The sequence below is a fragment of the Sapajus apella genome, unplaced genomic scaffold, assembly GCF_009761245.1.
Source record: "Sapajus apella isolate SASKATOON/1434 unplaced genomic scaffold, GSC_monkey_1.0 scaffold13, whole genome shotgun sequence".
NCBI classification, from domain to species: Eukaryota; Metazoa; Chordata; class Mammalia; order Primates; family Cebidae; genus Sapajus; species Sapajus apella.
Window position 1 is genome coordinate 13,578,238 of NW_022436953.1, and position 18,009 is coordinate 13,596,246.

General features: G+C 48.3%; 1 protein-coding gene across 4 annotated transcripts in view; it reads left to right on the forward strand.

Moving 5' to 3' along the window:
- The first annotated feature begins 2,338 nt into the window (after nucleotides 1-2,338).
- MXI1 (MAX interactor 1, dimerization protein) overlaps nucleotides 2,339-18,009 on the forward strand; it is a 75,835-nt gene continuing 60,164 nt past the window's right edge. For 2 of the 4 annotated variants that reach the window (XM_032281581.1, XM_032281582.1), the window contains exon 1: nucleotides 2,339-2,891. In XM_032281581.1, coding sequence (XP_032137472.1) covers nucleotides 2,618-2,891 — 274 coding nt within the window. In that variant the 5' untranslated portion in view covers nucleotides 2,339-2,617. Of the gene's footprint in view, nucleotides 2,892-3,100; nucleotides 3,120-4,248; nucleotides 4,389-18,009 lie in introns of those variants that run through there. The other 2 variants (XM_032281584.1, XM_032281585.1) reach the window with 2 other exon arrangements.

Genomic DNA, 18,009 nt, shown 5'->3' on the forward strand with positions numbered 1-18,009 from the left:
GCGAGACTCTGGGGGCACAGTAACACAGACTTTGTGAAACAAAAAGGCATTTCTCCTGCTTCCACTGTGTCTCTTGTGGTGCCATTGTCTGATGCTAAGAACTCACATAATAACAAAAAACAATGCCCCTATGATGGGGGCAAACTTGATTTGGCACCAGCCGTGGTGTTTTCCATGGGAATGATGGTGGGGGCTGTGGCCAACTGTGGGAATAGTGCAAATCAGCACTTTTTTGTAGATTTTCTTCAAGCCATTGTTTATTTTGGCTTTGGTCAGATCCGTGGCCCAGCTTGAAGATTCCCACTGGGCTTTCTGAAACTCACAGACCTATGAGAGATGGAAGAGGAATAAATAAATAATCACAAAACACCCTTCCCCCACCATGGCACTCATGCACGTGTGCGCCTGTCTTGGAGGTGCATATATATTGCAGTACTGTATATCTGACCCATGCCACCACTGGGGAATTAAAGAGAAAGCAACCTTTTTCAGGGCTTAGCTGGTTCATTGTCTCAGTACCATCTTTCTTTTGGGGCAAGAGAGATCAGAGCTGTTTCACACAAGAGCCGGTTTTTGCAAAATGGCATTGGAGAAAGCTTGTTTGAAACTGCACACATGACGTCTTCCTAACATCTGTAGATATTTACAGGCATTTCCACATGAATAACTCAGGTTGTGGTTCCCAGAGAAACAAAAAAAGTCAGTAATTGTTCTAATAATGGAAGACGAACTTTTATCTCCAGCACTTAGAAGGAGTGCTCTATCGTAGCCAAAGGATTCGGGGATCACCCAGGCAAAATTTGTCACAAGATGGAAAATGAGCAAAGAGTATGTGTGGCATAATTATATTATGGTCCAAAATGTGAATATGTTGGCTTTAAAATGACAGTTGCTAATTGTTCCTGTCATATCAGCAGCAGGCTATTATGTTTTTAAAAGTGCACAAAGGCTTTCTTGAAGGCTCTGGGAGGGGGTGTGCATCTATATATATTCTGTAAGTTTTATACAGAGTATTTCACAGAGAAATGTATTTTCCTTTCTTTCTTTTTCTTTCTTTCTTTTTTTTTTTAAGGTTTCCATGTTCTGTAAGAGTTTTTATGACAATGTGTATAAAGCTGCCTCTGAGTAGGGTGGCTGCATCGCACACCTTCAGGGGGCAGCATTGCCTGTGTCCTCTATATAAATGGTTCCCCTGGAGGAAAACTCCAGGTGGCCTTGCAAAGTAACCGTATTTAAATGGGCTTGTCATAGAGATATTTTCCAAGGAAGTGCAGAAAAGTCTTTTTCACTACATCTTGTTCCTTTCTTAGATACAAGTTGTATCAGAATAGGGGACTCAGGCCCTGGCCTGGGTTGGATTGGAAGAAAAAGATCTTACCATGGGCCAGACAGAGTGTGCTAAGTCAGATACAATTTAATATACAAGCATCTTATCAGACATTTCAGTGATGTGAAAACTTAGGCCAAAAGAGGTTAAGGGACTTGTCCAAGCTCACACAGTCTGTATGCAGCAGAGGTGGGATTTGAACCCTTTTATTTGGCACTCTAGAGCAGCCTTCCGTTATCCCCTGAGGCCTCCAGTACTTCCCAGGGCTGGAAAGCATCCATGACTGCTGACAGCAATGGCAGTGAAACAATGTCAGCTGGGGTAGGGGCCTTCAGAGGCAAAAGGTGGAATTCAGCGGGGGGCGGGGGGAGGGATGGTTCCTGAGCTGCCACTTCTGCCTCTCGGTCAAATAAAAGGGAGCCAGGTGTGGAGGCATCCTGGTGTGAGCTTTGCACAGCTGAACCAAGGCTGGGGAGAGGAGTGTGGAGAGGGATGCTGACATCTCCTCCTACTTCTGGAAAATAATTTTGCATTTGAAGGGAGAAAGGAGTGAGTAAATCCGTAACTCGGATTTGGGCGGCCTGGGATTTCGTTTGGCTGTGTGAAGGCACACACAGGTGCCTGCAAGTGTGTGCGTGATTACGTATGCATGTGTGTCTGTGTGTAGGAGTGTTTGTGTGGGGGGTGGGGGGATCTTCTGGTTACATACATGGTTCCCTTCTTCCCATTTGGATTGAGGGCTCTTATTTATTTAAGTCATAGCAGCCACCATGTATGGGGACCTAACTATGTGCCTGGCATTGTGCTGGACACTTTTTGAGCTTTTTCCTGTGAAAAAAGTAGTTTGTTTTTATGGAGGTGCATCCAGAGACATCACGTATTTTTTTTCCATTCCGGTTAAAACGCAATGTTCTACTCTGTGGAAAAACGTGGGGAAAGGCAGGGAAGGCTGCGGGGACGGGCAGGGGCGGTCCCTGCCTCGCTAGTCTCCACCTTTTATTTTGACCGGTCCGATGGCGACAGGCTCGCACTAGGACCCAGGCGCCAGAGCGCCTCCGTCTGTCCTGTAGGTTCATTCAATCTCCCATACACACAGACCCACAGCGAGACCGACACACACTCCCATACACTCACACACACAACTGCAGGCAGCGAGGCTCGGGAAGTCAGGCCGGCTCCTCGCCCCGGCGCCTTCTCCGCTCCAGCCGGCCGGGTCTCCCTGGGGGCCCGGAGCTCGGCCGGGCCGAGCAGCCCCGTTAGAGGAGGAGCTCAGCGGACCCCTGTTCCTCCATGGGCAAACGCGGGCGGCCGCGCAAGGAGGCGCGCTGCGAGGGCGCGGGGCTGGCCCCCGCGGGGCCCCCGGCTGTGCCCCCAGCCGCGGCCGCGCCCCAGACCCCGGCTCTGCCGGAGGAGCCCGCGGGGGCCAAGCCCAGGTGCCCCTTCTCGGACATTTTCAACACCAGCGAGAACTCGATGGAGAAGCACATCAACACTTTTCTGCAGAACGTGCAGATTCTGCTCGAGGCCGCCAGCTACCTGGAGCAGATCGAGAAAGAAAACAAAAGTAAGTTTGGGGGCCCCTGCTCTTCCTCGGCGCCCGGCTCTTTCTTTCTCGCCCACTTGGGCGATCCCTGACGCGAGCTCGGCCCGCGCCGGCCCCCCCCCGCCAGCCCCCAACATACACACATCCAGCCCTTGGCAGTAAAGCCGATGACACTGGAGAAAGGACACGCACGCACAAAGCTGCTAAAGATGTAACAAAGACGGGCGAGGGGAAGAGAGGGGCCTGTCGGTGCGTCGGTCTGTCCGTCTCGGGCGGGCTGGGGCTGGGAGGATGGCCCCGCGGAGGAGCGGGGGAGTGTTGTTGTTTGCTGACAACTGAGCCGAGAGCTCATCTCTTTGAGGTCGCCTTTCTTCCTTTTTCTTTTCTTTCTTTCTTTCTTTTTTTTTTTTTCCGGAGCCTTCTCAGGCAGACAAGTGTTGTTTTTCTGTCGCTCGTTCCTGGATGGGGTGGGGATTAGAAGCCGAAAGTTGGAAACCATAGGCAGAGCTCAGAGGTTCCAGAAAGAAAACACACAGACACACACTACAACAATAACAACCAAACAGCTCTCCACGGCGTGGGCTCGGCTCTGTCTCTCTCTCCTACTTCGCCTTTTTCCTTTCCTCTCGCAGCAGGACTGGGCTCAGGCCATCATGTCCACGGACACAGTCCCCCTGCACCTCCGTTGTCCTGGGGTGCCACCGCCCCCCCCCAAAAAAAAGAGGCCGGCAGGGCCAGGCAACGGCAGCAGCTCGCCCCGGACACGCAGTCCTGAGCCCGGGAAACTTGGCCGTGGGGACGCGGCTAGAAGGAAACTTTGGGATCTTGCAGAAACAATAGTTAGGGAAGAAGGTGTGGGCTGTTGTGTGCTTTTTCTTTATTTTCCGGGAAACGGCTCCTGAGTGAGCGCGCAGGGCAAGCCAGGCAAACGCCTTCCTGGTCGATTTCTACCTCCCCCTCCCACCCGCCCACCCCCAGATTCACGTGGAGAGCAGTGCGTGGGTGGGGGTGTGCTGGGAACCGCACCCTGGCTTGGCCTTTTTTTTGTATTTATTTGTTTCATTTTTGCCACTACCAGCCAGGTCCCCCAGCTTTCCCAGGCAGTCGACTCAGCGCCCTAACGGGGGCACGCGTGTGCTGCGTATCCAGCACGGTCCTCAGAATAATAGCTATGAAAAGGAGGAGGGGGACTAGGCAGACAGATCGACAGACAGGAGGAAACCGGGATGTTTAATGTGTCCGAACAAGTAGGAAGATCAGTGAGGCGCGAGTGTGTGTGTGTGTGTGTGTGTGTGTGTGTGTGTGTGTGTGAGAGAGAGAGAGAGAGAGAGAGAAAGAAAGGTCCGATTGCAACGTGTCAGATCTTGCAACCTTCTCCCCCCACCCAACACAACAACCCTCAGACACAAAAACACCATCGCTGACCGACACCCCAGGTCTTCAGGGTCAAAGTAACCGTGTGTTGGCAGCGCAATTGTGCCGACGCTGTAACGCCAAAACAAGGATTTGTGTTGCGAGGTCGGTGGTGCGTTCTTTTCTTTCTGTTCTCGCCTGTTTTCCCGGAGTGCTTGGGTTGCGAGAGGCGCATCGCAGGCTGTGTAGCCGAATCGCCTCGCAATTATTCATGGTAGTGGTGGGGATGGGGACGCGGGAGCTATGTGTGCATTTGTCTGGAGGGTAGTTTCTGAAAAGCCAGAGCTGGTGGGGAGCTGGGTGAAGACGTGGTTTTGTTTGGTGTGTTTGCTTTTGTTGCAGGGGGGAGGGGCGCGATTTCTTTAGCTATCCCCCTCCCCGGCTCCCAGTTCTCTGGAGTCTGTCCCGTAGCGTTGGCTCGGACTAGGGGTACACCCCAAGAGGGCACCTTGGCAGTGTGTGGCGACCCTGGCTTACCCCCCGCACCCCCCAGCGAGGTGTGTTGAGGAGGCGGTCGGAGCTTCCTCAGCGTCCCGCCCCCACTTCGCACCCGCAGACAATCGGAGACCTCCCCCCGCCCCACCCCCCACCCCGCCGCCCTGGCCGCCGCCACCTCGTTGTTTACCCGGTGCCGGGGCTCCGGCGTGGCCACCAGTCACGTAAGCAGAGAGCCGGGCGCGCCGGGCTCGGGCTGTCCCGCGCGGGGCGGGCCCGTGGCGGCATAACCGGGCTCCAGAGGCTGGTGAAGCCGAGGGGCTTCCTCCTAGCTCGTCTCCCAAGGCGTCCGCCCTGCAAATCTGCCAGCCCCCAAGAGGGGCTCGGAACCTTAGCGCCCCAGTCCAAGTCAACTTCGTGTGCGTAATAAGTCCCTCGGCCCCGCAGCCCCCCTCCTCCGGCCGGCTCCCGGCGGGAGTATTTTTAGCTCTCTCGCCTCTTTTCGCCGCTGCTGTTTGGCTCTAAATGACGTGATGCCAACGGCCCCCAGATTTCCCCGAGAGCTTGGGGCGCTGCGCCGTGCCCAGTTTGGCTGCAGAGACCCTGCTCCAGGCCCTCGCCCCGTCCCCAACAGCTCGGACAGGCTGGGGTGACCAACGGTAAACTCCGTGCGACCATCCGCCAGGTCCTCTGTTATACCCCCTGCAAACAGTGGGGGCCCACGGGGGCCACCTTATCCCACCCCCTCTCCTCTCCTTCTCCTGCCCGGTCTAGGTCTCTGGGTACGGAAAACGGCAGGCCCTACATCTGTCTTGTTTTATGGGGGGCGCTTCTTCGCGCCGGCGGAGCTCGCCGTTGTTTTCTGCTCGCTGCACACAATGCCCGCGCGTCACGGCAATCCGCGTGTGCACAGCAATAACGCGAGTCGGGGGGCGGGTCGTGCGTGCGCCCGGCTCGGGCACTGCGGGTCGCTCCGCGCGCGCGGGGCTTGTTTTGCTCCAGAGCTCTGCTTTCCGAAACGCTTACATCATTCAGTCGTTGGGGGAGGGAGAGGGATCTGGGCGTTCCGATAGGATTCCAGTATCTACCAGGTCCCTGGTTTCTGGAAGGAAGCAAGGACCCTAGCTTTTTAGTTATTACTGTTGGGGGTGGGGTGGTGTAGTTTGTTGTGTACGTCTTTTTTTTTTTTTTTTTTTTTTTTTTTTTTTTTTAGGTCACTACTGCAAAGGGCATTGCTGGCCGGCTCAGGTGCACAATCTCTCCGCCTTCATTTCAGCGAGTTCCCCTATAATCACTTGATCTCGGTTTCTCCGCCTTCTCCTCCTCCCCCTCCCAGCTAGAGACACATGGTTTCCACATGGAGACAAACTTCTTTCCTCCGACTGGACTTGACCTAGCTGCGCCGTTCAGCCAATCGGCAGCTCCAGCCTCTTCTGACGTCACGCGTTACTGAGGCTGGAGGCTGGGGGGTGGAGCCAGGATGCAAGCCAGGAAATCTCTGGGAGCTGTAGTGCGGCCAGCTGGTCCAGTCTCTTCTTGAAGGGACGCTCTTCTCCCTGGAGATGAGAGTCGAGCCCCGATTCTCCATTTCAGGTTCTGCGAGACCTTTCTGAGATATATGGTGAACTCTGAGCTAACATGTTCCATTTTTACTGCTGCTTGCAAAGTACTTACTTGGCAGGAGCTTGCTTTATTTTCCGTTGTAGCCAGAACTGCTTTTCGTTGCCTTGTTGAGGTTTCCGTACTGGTAGTGTTCACCAAGTTGTGGCCACATTGCTGAATTATTTCCAGTAGAGAGGTTGAGTTTTCTTCGGGAGGGGTTCACATTAAGTCACCCAGTGTTGACTGCTATGTGCTAGGCAGGGAATTCCCTAGGAAAGGCAGGTACATTCTCCCAAAATTCCAACTGATGTGAATCTCTACGGATCAAAAATGAAGGCCCCTAGAAATATTAAATCATGAAGGCTGTGACACTATTGCCACAAATTCAGAAGTTACATGTAAATAACCTCTGACATCATCTCCTATATGTATTTTGAGTCCAGTGGAAGGGTAGGAATTAAGGACTAATAAGTAGAAAAAGATTTTGGATAAGGTTAAAACTAAAAGAGAAGAGATTCATAAAGGGATGTTATGTGCATAAGAGCTGGTTGGCAGGTAAGTGAAAGAAGCTGTGAGAGCAGGTAAGGTCTGGAGGAAAGAAATGGGCTTCCCAGTGTCTGGGGGAGGTTGTTTTGGAGGCAACACTTAAGATAGGGAAGGACAATCAGATGAGAGTAGAAAGCCATAAGGCTCCTTGGAGTGGATCATCTGGGTTTCAGGATGGGGTGCTTTCCTAGGGGCATGGACAGCCCAAGAAGCAGCCTCTTCATCCTGGTAGAGGAAGCTGCTGTTGTGTGGTGTTATTTGACCCCACCCTGCCTTCCTGACTTAATCTCCTCTGCCTTGCCGTGAAACCTCTGTGTCTGCCCAGAAGGTCCACCAGCAAGCAGGCTTCACAGTCAAACCTCTGTGCTTGACTGTTACTCTTCCTGTCTAAAATGCCTTCATTCTCGTACTCCCCTAAAGAGATATGTATCCTACCTTCTCTTCAAGACTTAGGTCAGTTGCCACCTCCTCCAGGAAGCTTCCCCTGGCTATTTCAGCATATTTGGCTCTATTTCTTAAGTCATTGCAGTTGAGAAGATGAAAGCTTTGCAGTCACGTGGAGCAGGGCCCAACTTGCTCCTCTACTGTTTACTAGCTATGTGCCTTTGGATACAACCAACTTAGACTCTCTGATGTTCCATTTCCTTTTTGCAAAATGGGGATAACAGTATGACCCTTATATCATTGTCAAACAACTAAATGAGGCACTGCACTTAAATATGTAACATACCTGAAATATAATAGGTGCACAACAAATAGCAACTTCTCCGAGCTTTGATAATCAGTACCATGCACTTTTCTACTTGCTTCATGTGTGTTAGCTTTATCTTTACAAGGAGATTATTAGTAACTTAAGAGAAAAGGTCACTTACAGTATTCAATATATGCTATCCATTGCATATGGCACACCACTGAGCATATAGTAGTAGATTCTTTTTTTTTTTTTTCTTTTTGAGACGGAGTTTTGCTCTTGTTACCCAGGCTGGAGTGCAATGGCGCGATCTCGGCTCACCGCAACCTCTGTCTCCTGGTTTCAAGCAATTCTGCCTCAGCCTCCCGAGTGAGTAGCTGGGACTACAGGCGTGCGCCACCATGCCCAGCTAATTTTTGTATTTTTAGTAGAGATGGGGTTTCACCATGTTGACCAGGATGGTCTCGATCTCTTGACCTCGTAATCCACCCATCTTGGCCTCCCAAAGTGCTGGGATTATAGGCGTGAGCCACCGCGCCCGGCCAGTAGTAGATTCTTAATGTAAATTTCTTGATTGGTTAGATTTGCCATGTACTAGCTATGGTACAAGGATCAGGTTTGGAGGCCAGAAGACACATGACAGCCTTTCTGAAGATTTGAGGAAGAGTCAGAAATACTGATCTCCATCTCCCTTGGGTGGTAAGACCAATCCCTGCAAGGAGATGATAGTTCAGACCTGAAGAGCTGAGACTGCATTCTGTGAACAGCTGTGACCCTGAGAACAAATAAGAAAATGGGAGACTAGAGTGACTTGTGCTGAAATTGAGGGCTTTGATGGCAACTAATGTTCAAGCTGGTCACATTTTTGTATGACAACCATCTTATGAATACATTCATTCTTCAAATGTATATTGAACATCTACTATGGGCAGATGCTTCCTTCTGAAAACTCTGTAGATTGAAATATGGTGGGGTGGAGTAGGGTATTTGTGTTTAGTGGAGTTATGTGAAGAGCATTCTTAAATCAGGCCCTATTTCCCCTGCATCCTAAATTATGTTCCCTGGATTCAACTCTTTTTTTTCCAGTTTTAAATATGATCTGTGCGACTGGTAAATGCCAGAAGAAGGCTTTTTTTTTTTTTTTTTTTTTTTTTTTTTTAGTATTACTCTGTTTTTGGGCTGGTGGGCAGTGGCACAATCTCGGCTCACTCTAACCTCTGCCTCCTGGGCTCAAGCAATTCTCCTGCCTCTGCCTCCCGAGTAGCTGGGACTACAAGCGCATGCCACCACGCCCAGCTAATTTTTGTATTTTTAATAGAGACAGGGTTTCACCATATTGGCCAGGATGGTCTCGATCTCCTGACCTCGTGATCTGCCGGCCTTGGCCTCCCAAAGTGCTGGGATTACAGGCGTGAGCCACCATGCCTGGCCAAGAGAAGACTTTTTTTTGAGGATATGGTTATGGCTTTCAGAATCCCAGAGCTCCAGGGAGAGGGAACAAGGCCTTGGAAGTTAGAGAAGCTGAATTGAGCCATTCCTGGTTTGGGAGCAAAAAGGAGGCTCCATTAGCTACCAAGGCAAAAAAGTAGCTGCTCATCCATCTCTTGTCTCTGTTCAAAACACTCTCCCACTGACACATCCAGAAATGGGGATCATCATCTGGGGATGCCTGAGCAAAAGTCTAGAGATGAAACTGAAGAATGAGGAGGGTGCCAGCAGGCAGCAGCAGCAACTAATTGTATGGCGTAATATCAGTAATGGGTCCCATTTATTGAACACTGACTGTATTCCAAGTATGGGACTATACATTCATTATCTCCCCCAATCTTCACAACAACCTTATGATGGATGCAATTTTATTACCCCCTTTAGTGGAGGAGGTAACTGAGGAGCAGGGATACCAGGTAACTTGCCCAAAGGACATATAGCTAGTAAGTGGCAGAGCTGAGATTTGAACTTAGGTCTCTGATTCCAGAGCCTGTGCTCTTTTTTTAAATTACCACAAGGCTTTATTGTTCCAAAAAGTATTTGCCACCAAAATAAGCCATTGTATAATTCTAGTTGTAATAATCACAGTGATGCCACAATTTAGTTTTTTTTCCTACCTTTATGATTTTTTTGTTGTTGCTTTGTTTTTCTTTCTTTTTTTTTTTGAGACGGAGTTTCACTCATGTTACCCAGGCTGGAGTGCAATGGTGCGATCTCGGCTCACTGCAACCTCCGCCTCCTGGGTTCAGGCAATTCTCCTGCCTCAGCCTCCTGAGTAGCTGGGATTACAGGCACGCACCACCATGCCCAGCTAATTTTTTTGTATTTTTAGTAGAGACGGGGTTTCACCATGTTGACCAGGATGGTCTCGATCTCTTGACCTCGTGATCCACCCGCCTCGGCCTCCCAAAGTGCTGGGATTACAGGCTTGAGCCACCGTGCCCGGCCTTGTTGCTTTGTTTTTCATTTGTTTGCTTTTGCAATGGAGTGTCACTCTGTCACCCAGGCTGGAGTGCAGTAGCATAATCTCAGCTCACTGAAACCTCTGCCTCCTGGGTTCAAGCGATCCTCCTGCCTCAGCCTCCCAAGTAGCTGGAACGACAGGTGTGTGCCACCACACCCAGCTAATTTTTATAGTTTTTATTTTTATATTTTAGTAGAGATGAGGTTTCACTGTGTTGGCCAGGCTGGTCTTGAACTCCTGACCTCAGGTGATCCGCCTGTCTCAGCCTCACAAAGTGCTGGGATTACAGGCGTGAGCCACTGCGCCCAACCCGAGCCTATGCTCTTAATCATATACACATGGACTCATTTTACAGCCAACAAATAAAGTCTAGAGAAGTGAAATGACTTTCTCAAGGTTACCCAGGAACCTGAATTAGAGCTGGTATTTGAAACACCTTGTTTATTGTCCAAGGTCTTCCTGCACACACCTTGCTTAGAAGAGATGTAGAAGTGAGGCTGGAGGCAGAATAGCTAACCAGAGATCTTTTTTTTTTTTTTTGTCTTTCAGAGTTGTTCAACTCTCCTGGCCTTAACTCAAGTTTAGGGCTCCTAGGAAACACCACGCCCCGCCTGCTGCTTTCCCAAGTCTGTCCTCTGGGCATATTAGAGGACTTGGGGCTGTTGCTATGGTACTGGGGCCAACAGCAGGTTCATCAAAAGCCGGGTCTTTTGCCTTTTGAAAAAAAAAAAAAAAAAAGCCCAGCCCTGCAGAAGCGAATTGGCCACAAAGATTTGCATCAGTCATTGTGGCTTGTTCTGTTTTAGATCCCCCTGCCTCACTACCCCACCCCCTCCTGCCTACCACCACCACTTTCTATAAATACAGTTGGATAAATATTGATTTAAACTGGGTTTCTGGAGGAGAAGCACATGCTTGCCCTGGTCTGGTCTTCACTTAGATACCACCAGTATGTCAGGCCTGACACACCTAACCCCTGACAGTTCTGGCTTCCAAGTGACCTGTTTTGGGGAGATGAATTGTGGTTTTGTGGCTTTTGAGTTTAAAAAAAAAGGTTGGTGGGGGGAAGAGAAAGAAAAAGAAATAAAAAAGTAACAACCCAGCAAGATATGGGAGTCTTCCTGCAGAATGAGGAAAGCAGCTTTCCGCAGGCAGAAGTAGGGGAGCTTTATGGTAATCTGGCCCTCTGAACCATTCTTTTCCCTTCCCATTTTTCTTTTCCCTTCACTTCAGGTTTTGTTTTTAAAGGAGGCAGGTGGTAGCATAGAGCATCAGGAGCAGAAGGAGCCCCAGAGGTCACAGAGCAGCCATCATCCTCACTGTACAGTTACGGAGCCTGAGACCCAGAGACGGACACTGGCTTGCCCAAGATGACACAGCAGAGGCAGAACCAGGTCCTTCTGGGCTGTGTTCCCTCCCACCTGACATGAGAATGGGTTCCAGGCAGAGCCCCACCCTTGGCATTTGTTTCACAGGTCCAGTGCTCATAAAGTCAGCAGTTTTCAAACCTGGTTTACTGATCCCAGGGTGTGTCCGGTTATTGCAAAGGTCATTGCAGCATTCTCAATAGTCTTTCAAAATGAAGCTAATTTCAATTTGTCATACTTAGAAAAATATTGTCTTTTACATTTGAGGAGGAGGAGCTAGAAGGTGGTGGCAATGACAAGATGGCTATCCTAAGCCTTGACTGAGGAGGAGGAAGTAGTCTTGGGGGCTCCTTCTGGAGGTTGAGAGTGGCGTTCTGGGGTCACAATGGGGAGAGAGAAAGAAAGAGAGGGAGGGAGTTAGGAAGGGAATGGGAGAGGTTTCAATTCCCCAGGGACAGACACCTGGCTCTTCTAACTTAAAGGAAGCAATTGTCTCTGATGTCATTGTACCCAAGCGGCCTGGCTAGAGGTGTAAAAACTGTCAACAGCTGACTTGATCTGTGTGGTGAAAAATAGTGGGCATTTGCCACCATCATCTTGAGCAGGAGGCTCATTCTTTGCTTCCTCATCTTGGCAGAATGAGTGCTGGGCCCCTTGCTTATGAAACGTTTTGAAAGTTCAGGTGACCCTTGGCTTGAGCAATATACTCCAGGAAGTATATGTAAACAGAATCCTTTTTCAAAAAAATTTGGAGAAACTCTCTTGAAAAGGCCCTTGTGGCAACTACTTTAGTAAGATGTGGAATTATGTTGTGAGCCTGTCATTCTCCCTAAATTTGTGTTTGTTCATTCATTTATTAACTAAACTAGTACTTAGAGAGCATATACTTGCTTTATGGGAGGCACTGTGCTAGGTCTTGGAGGTAGAGTCCCTGCCCTCATGGAGTGTATTGTTCCAGAGCCAGGTTTTAGAGGGAGAGTTCCTGTCCTCATGGAGTGTATTATTCCACTGCCAGGTTTTAGAAATTCACTTGTCTTAAAGTGAACCCCAACAGTGCAGGATGGCATTTGACTTGAGCTTTTTGTCTTTGGTTCTAGCTATCATTATAGACAGAATAAAAATTTAGCCTGAGCTTCCAAAAGAAGTAGTTCGTTCCCTCCCTGCCTCCCGCATCTATGTTTAAAATCCTTTTTTTTTTTTTTTTTTTGCCGTCACCCAGGCTGCAGTACAGTGGCACAATCTTAGCTCACTGCAACTTCTACTTCCTGATGTCAGGCGATCCTCCTGCCTGAGCCTCTTGAATAGCTGGGACTACAGGTGTGTGCCACCTTGCCCCACTGATTTTTTGTATTTTCTGTAGATACAAGGTTTTGCTATGTTACTTAGGCTGGTCTCGAACTCCTGCACTCAAGGGATCCTCCCACATTGGCCTCCAAAAGTGCTGGGATTGCTGGCATGAACCAGCCTGCCCAGCCTAAAATCCTTTGTGTTTTGTGTTTGTCCTTGTAATTTCTACAGATCTTTTTTTTTTTCTTTTACTGCCTGAGCTTAGGAAATTGTAAGCAACCTTGTAAATAAATACATTCCACTCTGAGTTCTTTACAGATAGGGGCCTTCTGCACTTGGAGTATTGTCCACACCAGTGTTCCTCCCAAGTCTACTTGCCTGTACAACATTGGCCACAGACCTCTATCCAACTCCAGTGTCTGTAAGGAAATTTAAACACAGCAAAATTCGAAAGATAAACACACTGTCTTGAGGGAGAGGGAGATTGGGAAATTCAAACGAAAAGCCAATAAAAGGGGATTTGGATTACCTACTATTTGAAATTTCTTTTTCTGTGTCTTTATTGCCATTAGTAAGAATGTTTGAATAAAGATAATTTGGGAGTAGGTAGGCTATTGTATTAAAGTGAAGGGCATGCCCAGGGCTGCTCTGGGCAAGTGAGAGCTGGCGTGGACTTTGTTTTTATTTCTGCAGGGGCCCAGAACTACCTTATGGTGCCCCTGTGTTATCTCCCTCTTACCTCCACCGCAGCCTGACTGTCCTGCCATATTTCTTGGCTCCCAAGACTGTGCGTGCCTTGCACACAACTTTCATTTTTTTTCTGCCAGCTGTAAAACTGAGCTGAGTTCAACAAATAATTTCCAAAACCTGCCACAGAGCCAAAAAGTGAAGCAAATATGATCTCCAGTTCCAGGTCTATATTCTACTTCAAATGATAGACAAATAGCAATCAATCAACAATTCTTGTCTGTCTTTTGGGAGTGTGATAACCTGTCCCCAAGAGAGCTGCTGACAAGTGCAGTGTCTTCTTTGTTTTCCAAAGGAATAGTGATATGGCCTCCTATTATTGAGCATTTACTGTGGGCCCGCACAATGCTGAGTGCTTTATATTAAATTCTCACAAACATCCAATAGTCAGGTGCTATAATAACCCTCATGTTATAGATGAAGAAAGCCTTAGTTTTAGCAAGGCTAACTTTCCCAAGGCCACATGCTAACAAATAGCAGAGTAGAGACTAAAACTCCAGGTTTTTCTTTCTTCCTAGAGAGACCTTAGGGCTCTGGGAAAAGCCCCAGGGAGTAAGAAATTTCCAAGAGGCAAGAGTTGGAATCTGGAATGTTTTAAGTTCAGGCTGAGGGTCCCCTTGGGGATGCCTCCCTGGAGCAACTTCCTTTTCTCCCCACTCATGCTACGGTAGAGAGAGGGCGGTCAGAACCTCCATGGCCCTTTGGGCGTTAACAGTGGAGCCAAATGGCCCCTTTCTCTAGATGGAGATGGTCTAGGGTGTCACTGCTTGCCTGTGCAGTACTATCTTGCCCAGCACCCCCTGGGGAACTCACCCAACTAGTAGATCTCCTGTGCACACTAAGATGTCAGGGTGTGAATTCACACCCTATCAGGCCGTATTAGGCTTCCTGGAGGCGCTTGAGCTTGTAGGGTAACTGAGCTGACCCGTACATGGAGCCAAGAGCTTCTGCCAGGGAAGCCAGAGGAGAGAGGCAAGTGTGAGCTGCAGAGATGAGCATTAGGTCCTTGTTGTCACCGTGACAGTGTGGGCTAGCTGGTTCCGGTCAGATGATGACATAAGCCAACCTCTTCCTCTCACTGATCTAGAGCTAGGAAACAAGAGGGATCTTAAATATAACTGGGTTTGGCTGGGCGCAGTGGCTCACGCCTGTAATCCCAGCACTTTGGGAGGCCAAGGTGTGTGAATCACCTGTGGTCAGGAGTTTGAGACCAGCCTGGCCAACATGGTGAAACCCCGTCTCTACTAAAAATACAAAAATTAGCTGGGCATGGTGGCAGGCACCTCTAATCCCAGCTACTTGGAAAGCTGAGGCAGGAGAATCACTTGAACCCAAAAGGCGGAGGTTGCAGTGAGCCGAGATCCTGCCACTTTACTCCAGTCTGGGTGATAGAGTGAGACTCTGTCTAAAAAAGAAAAAAAAACAACAAAATATAGCTGGGTTAATGTTACTCACTTTTTAAAAGCCCTTCAATATGTCCTGCCTCATTTAAAATCCAAACTTCTTGCCATAGCCTTCACCATTGCGGTTCAGAGTGAGTGTGATTGGAGGATGGACAGCCTTGGTACCCGCTGGGAGCTGGTCAGAAATGAGACTCCAGGCCTGCTGCAGCAGAATCTGCATTTGCCACAATTCCCAGGTGATTTGTGTGCTCCTTAAAGTTTGAGAAAATGTCCTAAACAGTTTTTGTGATCATCCCAGAACTCCCCGCCTACCCACCTAAACGTTACCCCACCTTTATCATTTATCCCTTATCCTGCTCATCAGAATTTACACTTATTCTACTTGTTTATCATCGGTCTGGAGGGCTAGAATATAAGCACATAGAGGGCAGGACCATAAGTAATTTTGTTCATTATTTTATCTTTGGCATTAGCTTAGGGCCTGGTACATAAGAGATGCTTAAGGAATATTTATTGAATAAATGATGAGTTTTCTGTCTTTAACTTTCTGGCCTAGTGTTTCTCAACACAGGAGTTCAGTTCTTGTACAGATTAGTCTGGAATGTGGCATTAACATCCTAGGTTCCCACCCACTAAATGCCACTGGGACCCACCCTCCCAGTCATTGTGACAATAAAAAAGACACTCCTACAATGCTTCTAAAGCCTCCTAGTGTGATGGGATTGCCCGTGGTTGAGACCATTGCGTTAACCAATTTTATTTGACCTTACATGATTGAACATAACATGATATATGCTGTGGGGTCCAAGAGTCAGAAAATTCAGGTTCAAATCTGTTCATAACCTGTGTTACCTTGGGCAAATCACCTAACTGTTCTGGGCCTTATTTGTAAAATAGGAATCTCAGAGGAGTGCTAAGGATTAAATGAACTGACCAGAGGAGCAGCATGTCGGCCCTAGTTACATGGTGGCTAGTAGGCAAATGGATGCGTATTGTTCTAGGAACTAGGGAGAATCCCAGCTTCCTAGAATCAGAACACTGTTGCTGGAAGAGCTAGTGAGATCAGCTATGCCTTGGACAGGCAACAGCATGGTAGTTTTATTATAAGTGCTGCGTCTGAGACTGAGAGAGCTCAGACACAAGGCGGCAGGAGCCTGTTGGGTGGTTTAGTGTTCAGGGCCTGACTGGGCCTAAGCGTGACCTCCACAAGTCTCTGCTGCCTGGAAAAGGGTGGTGATGCCAAGGGGTGGGGGCAGGGCCACTCAAGGCCAGCTCCTGGCAGGGGAGGGAGGGTTACCCAGGGCTTTGGCAAGAATGTGGGGCATCCTCTTAGCAGCAGGAGAAGGCAGGCTTTTTTTTTTTTTTTTAAGGCTTTAAAAACAAGTTACATCTAACTTTGAAAGAAGAGACTATTGCAATACCAACATCTAGTAAACACAATAAAAAATAGTTTACTTTTGCTTTCGAATATAGATGCAGAAATCCTAAACAGAAATATTAACTCTTGGAATTGAACAGTGCTTCAAAAGAATAACACACCATGGCTGACCAGGTTATTTGCCAGATATTGCTGAAAGTCACAAAATCTACCAGCATAAATGATTACAGGCACAAATTAAAGAATAAAATGTGATTACACTAACAAATGTTGAAAAGTATTTGGGAGGCATTTCTAATGAAGAAAACTACTTCAATACAACAAAGATGTTTTTTTCCTGTGGTGGTCTTTTAATTACAGTGGAAGGGTGAAGTTGGGTCCAAGGATTGTGGTCATCACCAGGAGTGAAGGAGTTGACTCTGACAGCAACCTTTCCTTGGGGAAGAATGAACTAAGAACAGAAAGAAACAGCATTCGGATCCTTTGGGAATGTAACTTGATCTTGATATTTAAAGGATTGGGCCCCACAGGTTTATAAAGGCCTGAGTTCTAACCCTTGTTCCATCAGTTTGATAGACAGCTGTTGGTCTTGGGCAGGTTATACCTCTCTGAGCCTCAATTTTCTCAACTGAAAAATGGAGACTGTATTGAGAAATAAGTTTAATGATACAAACTTCTATGACATAAACCATGAAATGTTATTTGGGGACATATTCGTTTGGCATGGCCGTAGCAAAATTCTCCCAAATACCTTATCAGTAGCACCCTGGTGTCACCCCAAGTGGGGTGCTCCGGAGCAAGCAAGCCACTTAGATGTGCATAGTAATCGAGTCCTGCAATGCAGATTTCTTCTTGGATCCAAGTTCGTGCAAAAAAGAAGGAAAAGGACATTTGAGAGATTAATACATCCATTATAATCACTGAAATAGGCTGCTGTAATAAGGGCCATTTAATAACATGTAAGAAGCCCTTTTCTAAGAGGGAAGAGATGGGTCAGGATGGAAGTCAAGTGCAGCTGTTTGAGCCTTTGCCAGTGGTCTGATCTCACCAGTAAAACTGGAGTTAAAAAACAACAAACTTCCAGATTCAGGCCTCTCAGATAAACACTGCCTCCCGCTGGCGTTCCCCCCACCCCGTGTCCTTTCCCTTTCTCCCCTGCTCAGGCAGCACCTGAGTCGCTTGGTGCGTTTTCTGTGTGGTTAGGATGTCAGCCTGCAGCCCTGGCGACTGGAGCCCTGGGAGGCAGCAGCTACCTCTCGGGTTTAGCATTACGTCATCCCTTCTAGACCCAAATTTATCTCGGCTGCACACAGACCCACAGCTCTGAGCTGCCGCTGACTTGAGGAGAGCTTACGCATAAACTTAGGCAAGGCTGACTCACCGGGCAGAGGGAAAGGTTTTCTGCTGTTCTTCACATTTCTGGGCTCTGGGGGGAGAGGAGGGGAGGAGGCTGCAGTAATCATTTTGGGGTGGGGGATGGAAAAATGTATAACTGTTATGGTTCTCATTTAAGAGCTTGGAGTTCACCTCCCCTGTACCTAACGTTGATTTTTTGAAAACACCCATCCTTAAAGATAATTGCAGAAAAGAGTGCCCTACTCGGTAAACACTTTGCAGTTTCAGGGAAGTTCTCCTAAGCGCAAGGTGTCATCAACTTTGGACTTGTAACCTAACCTCATGGCCCCTTCCTGTCTCCCCATTTCTCCCCTGTGAAGAAAACATATAACACATCACCCTCCATTGTTAATGAATCTGCAGTACATCACGTGGAAATTGTCACTAAGTAAACTGTGCTGAGAAAGGATCCTTAAGAATTAA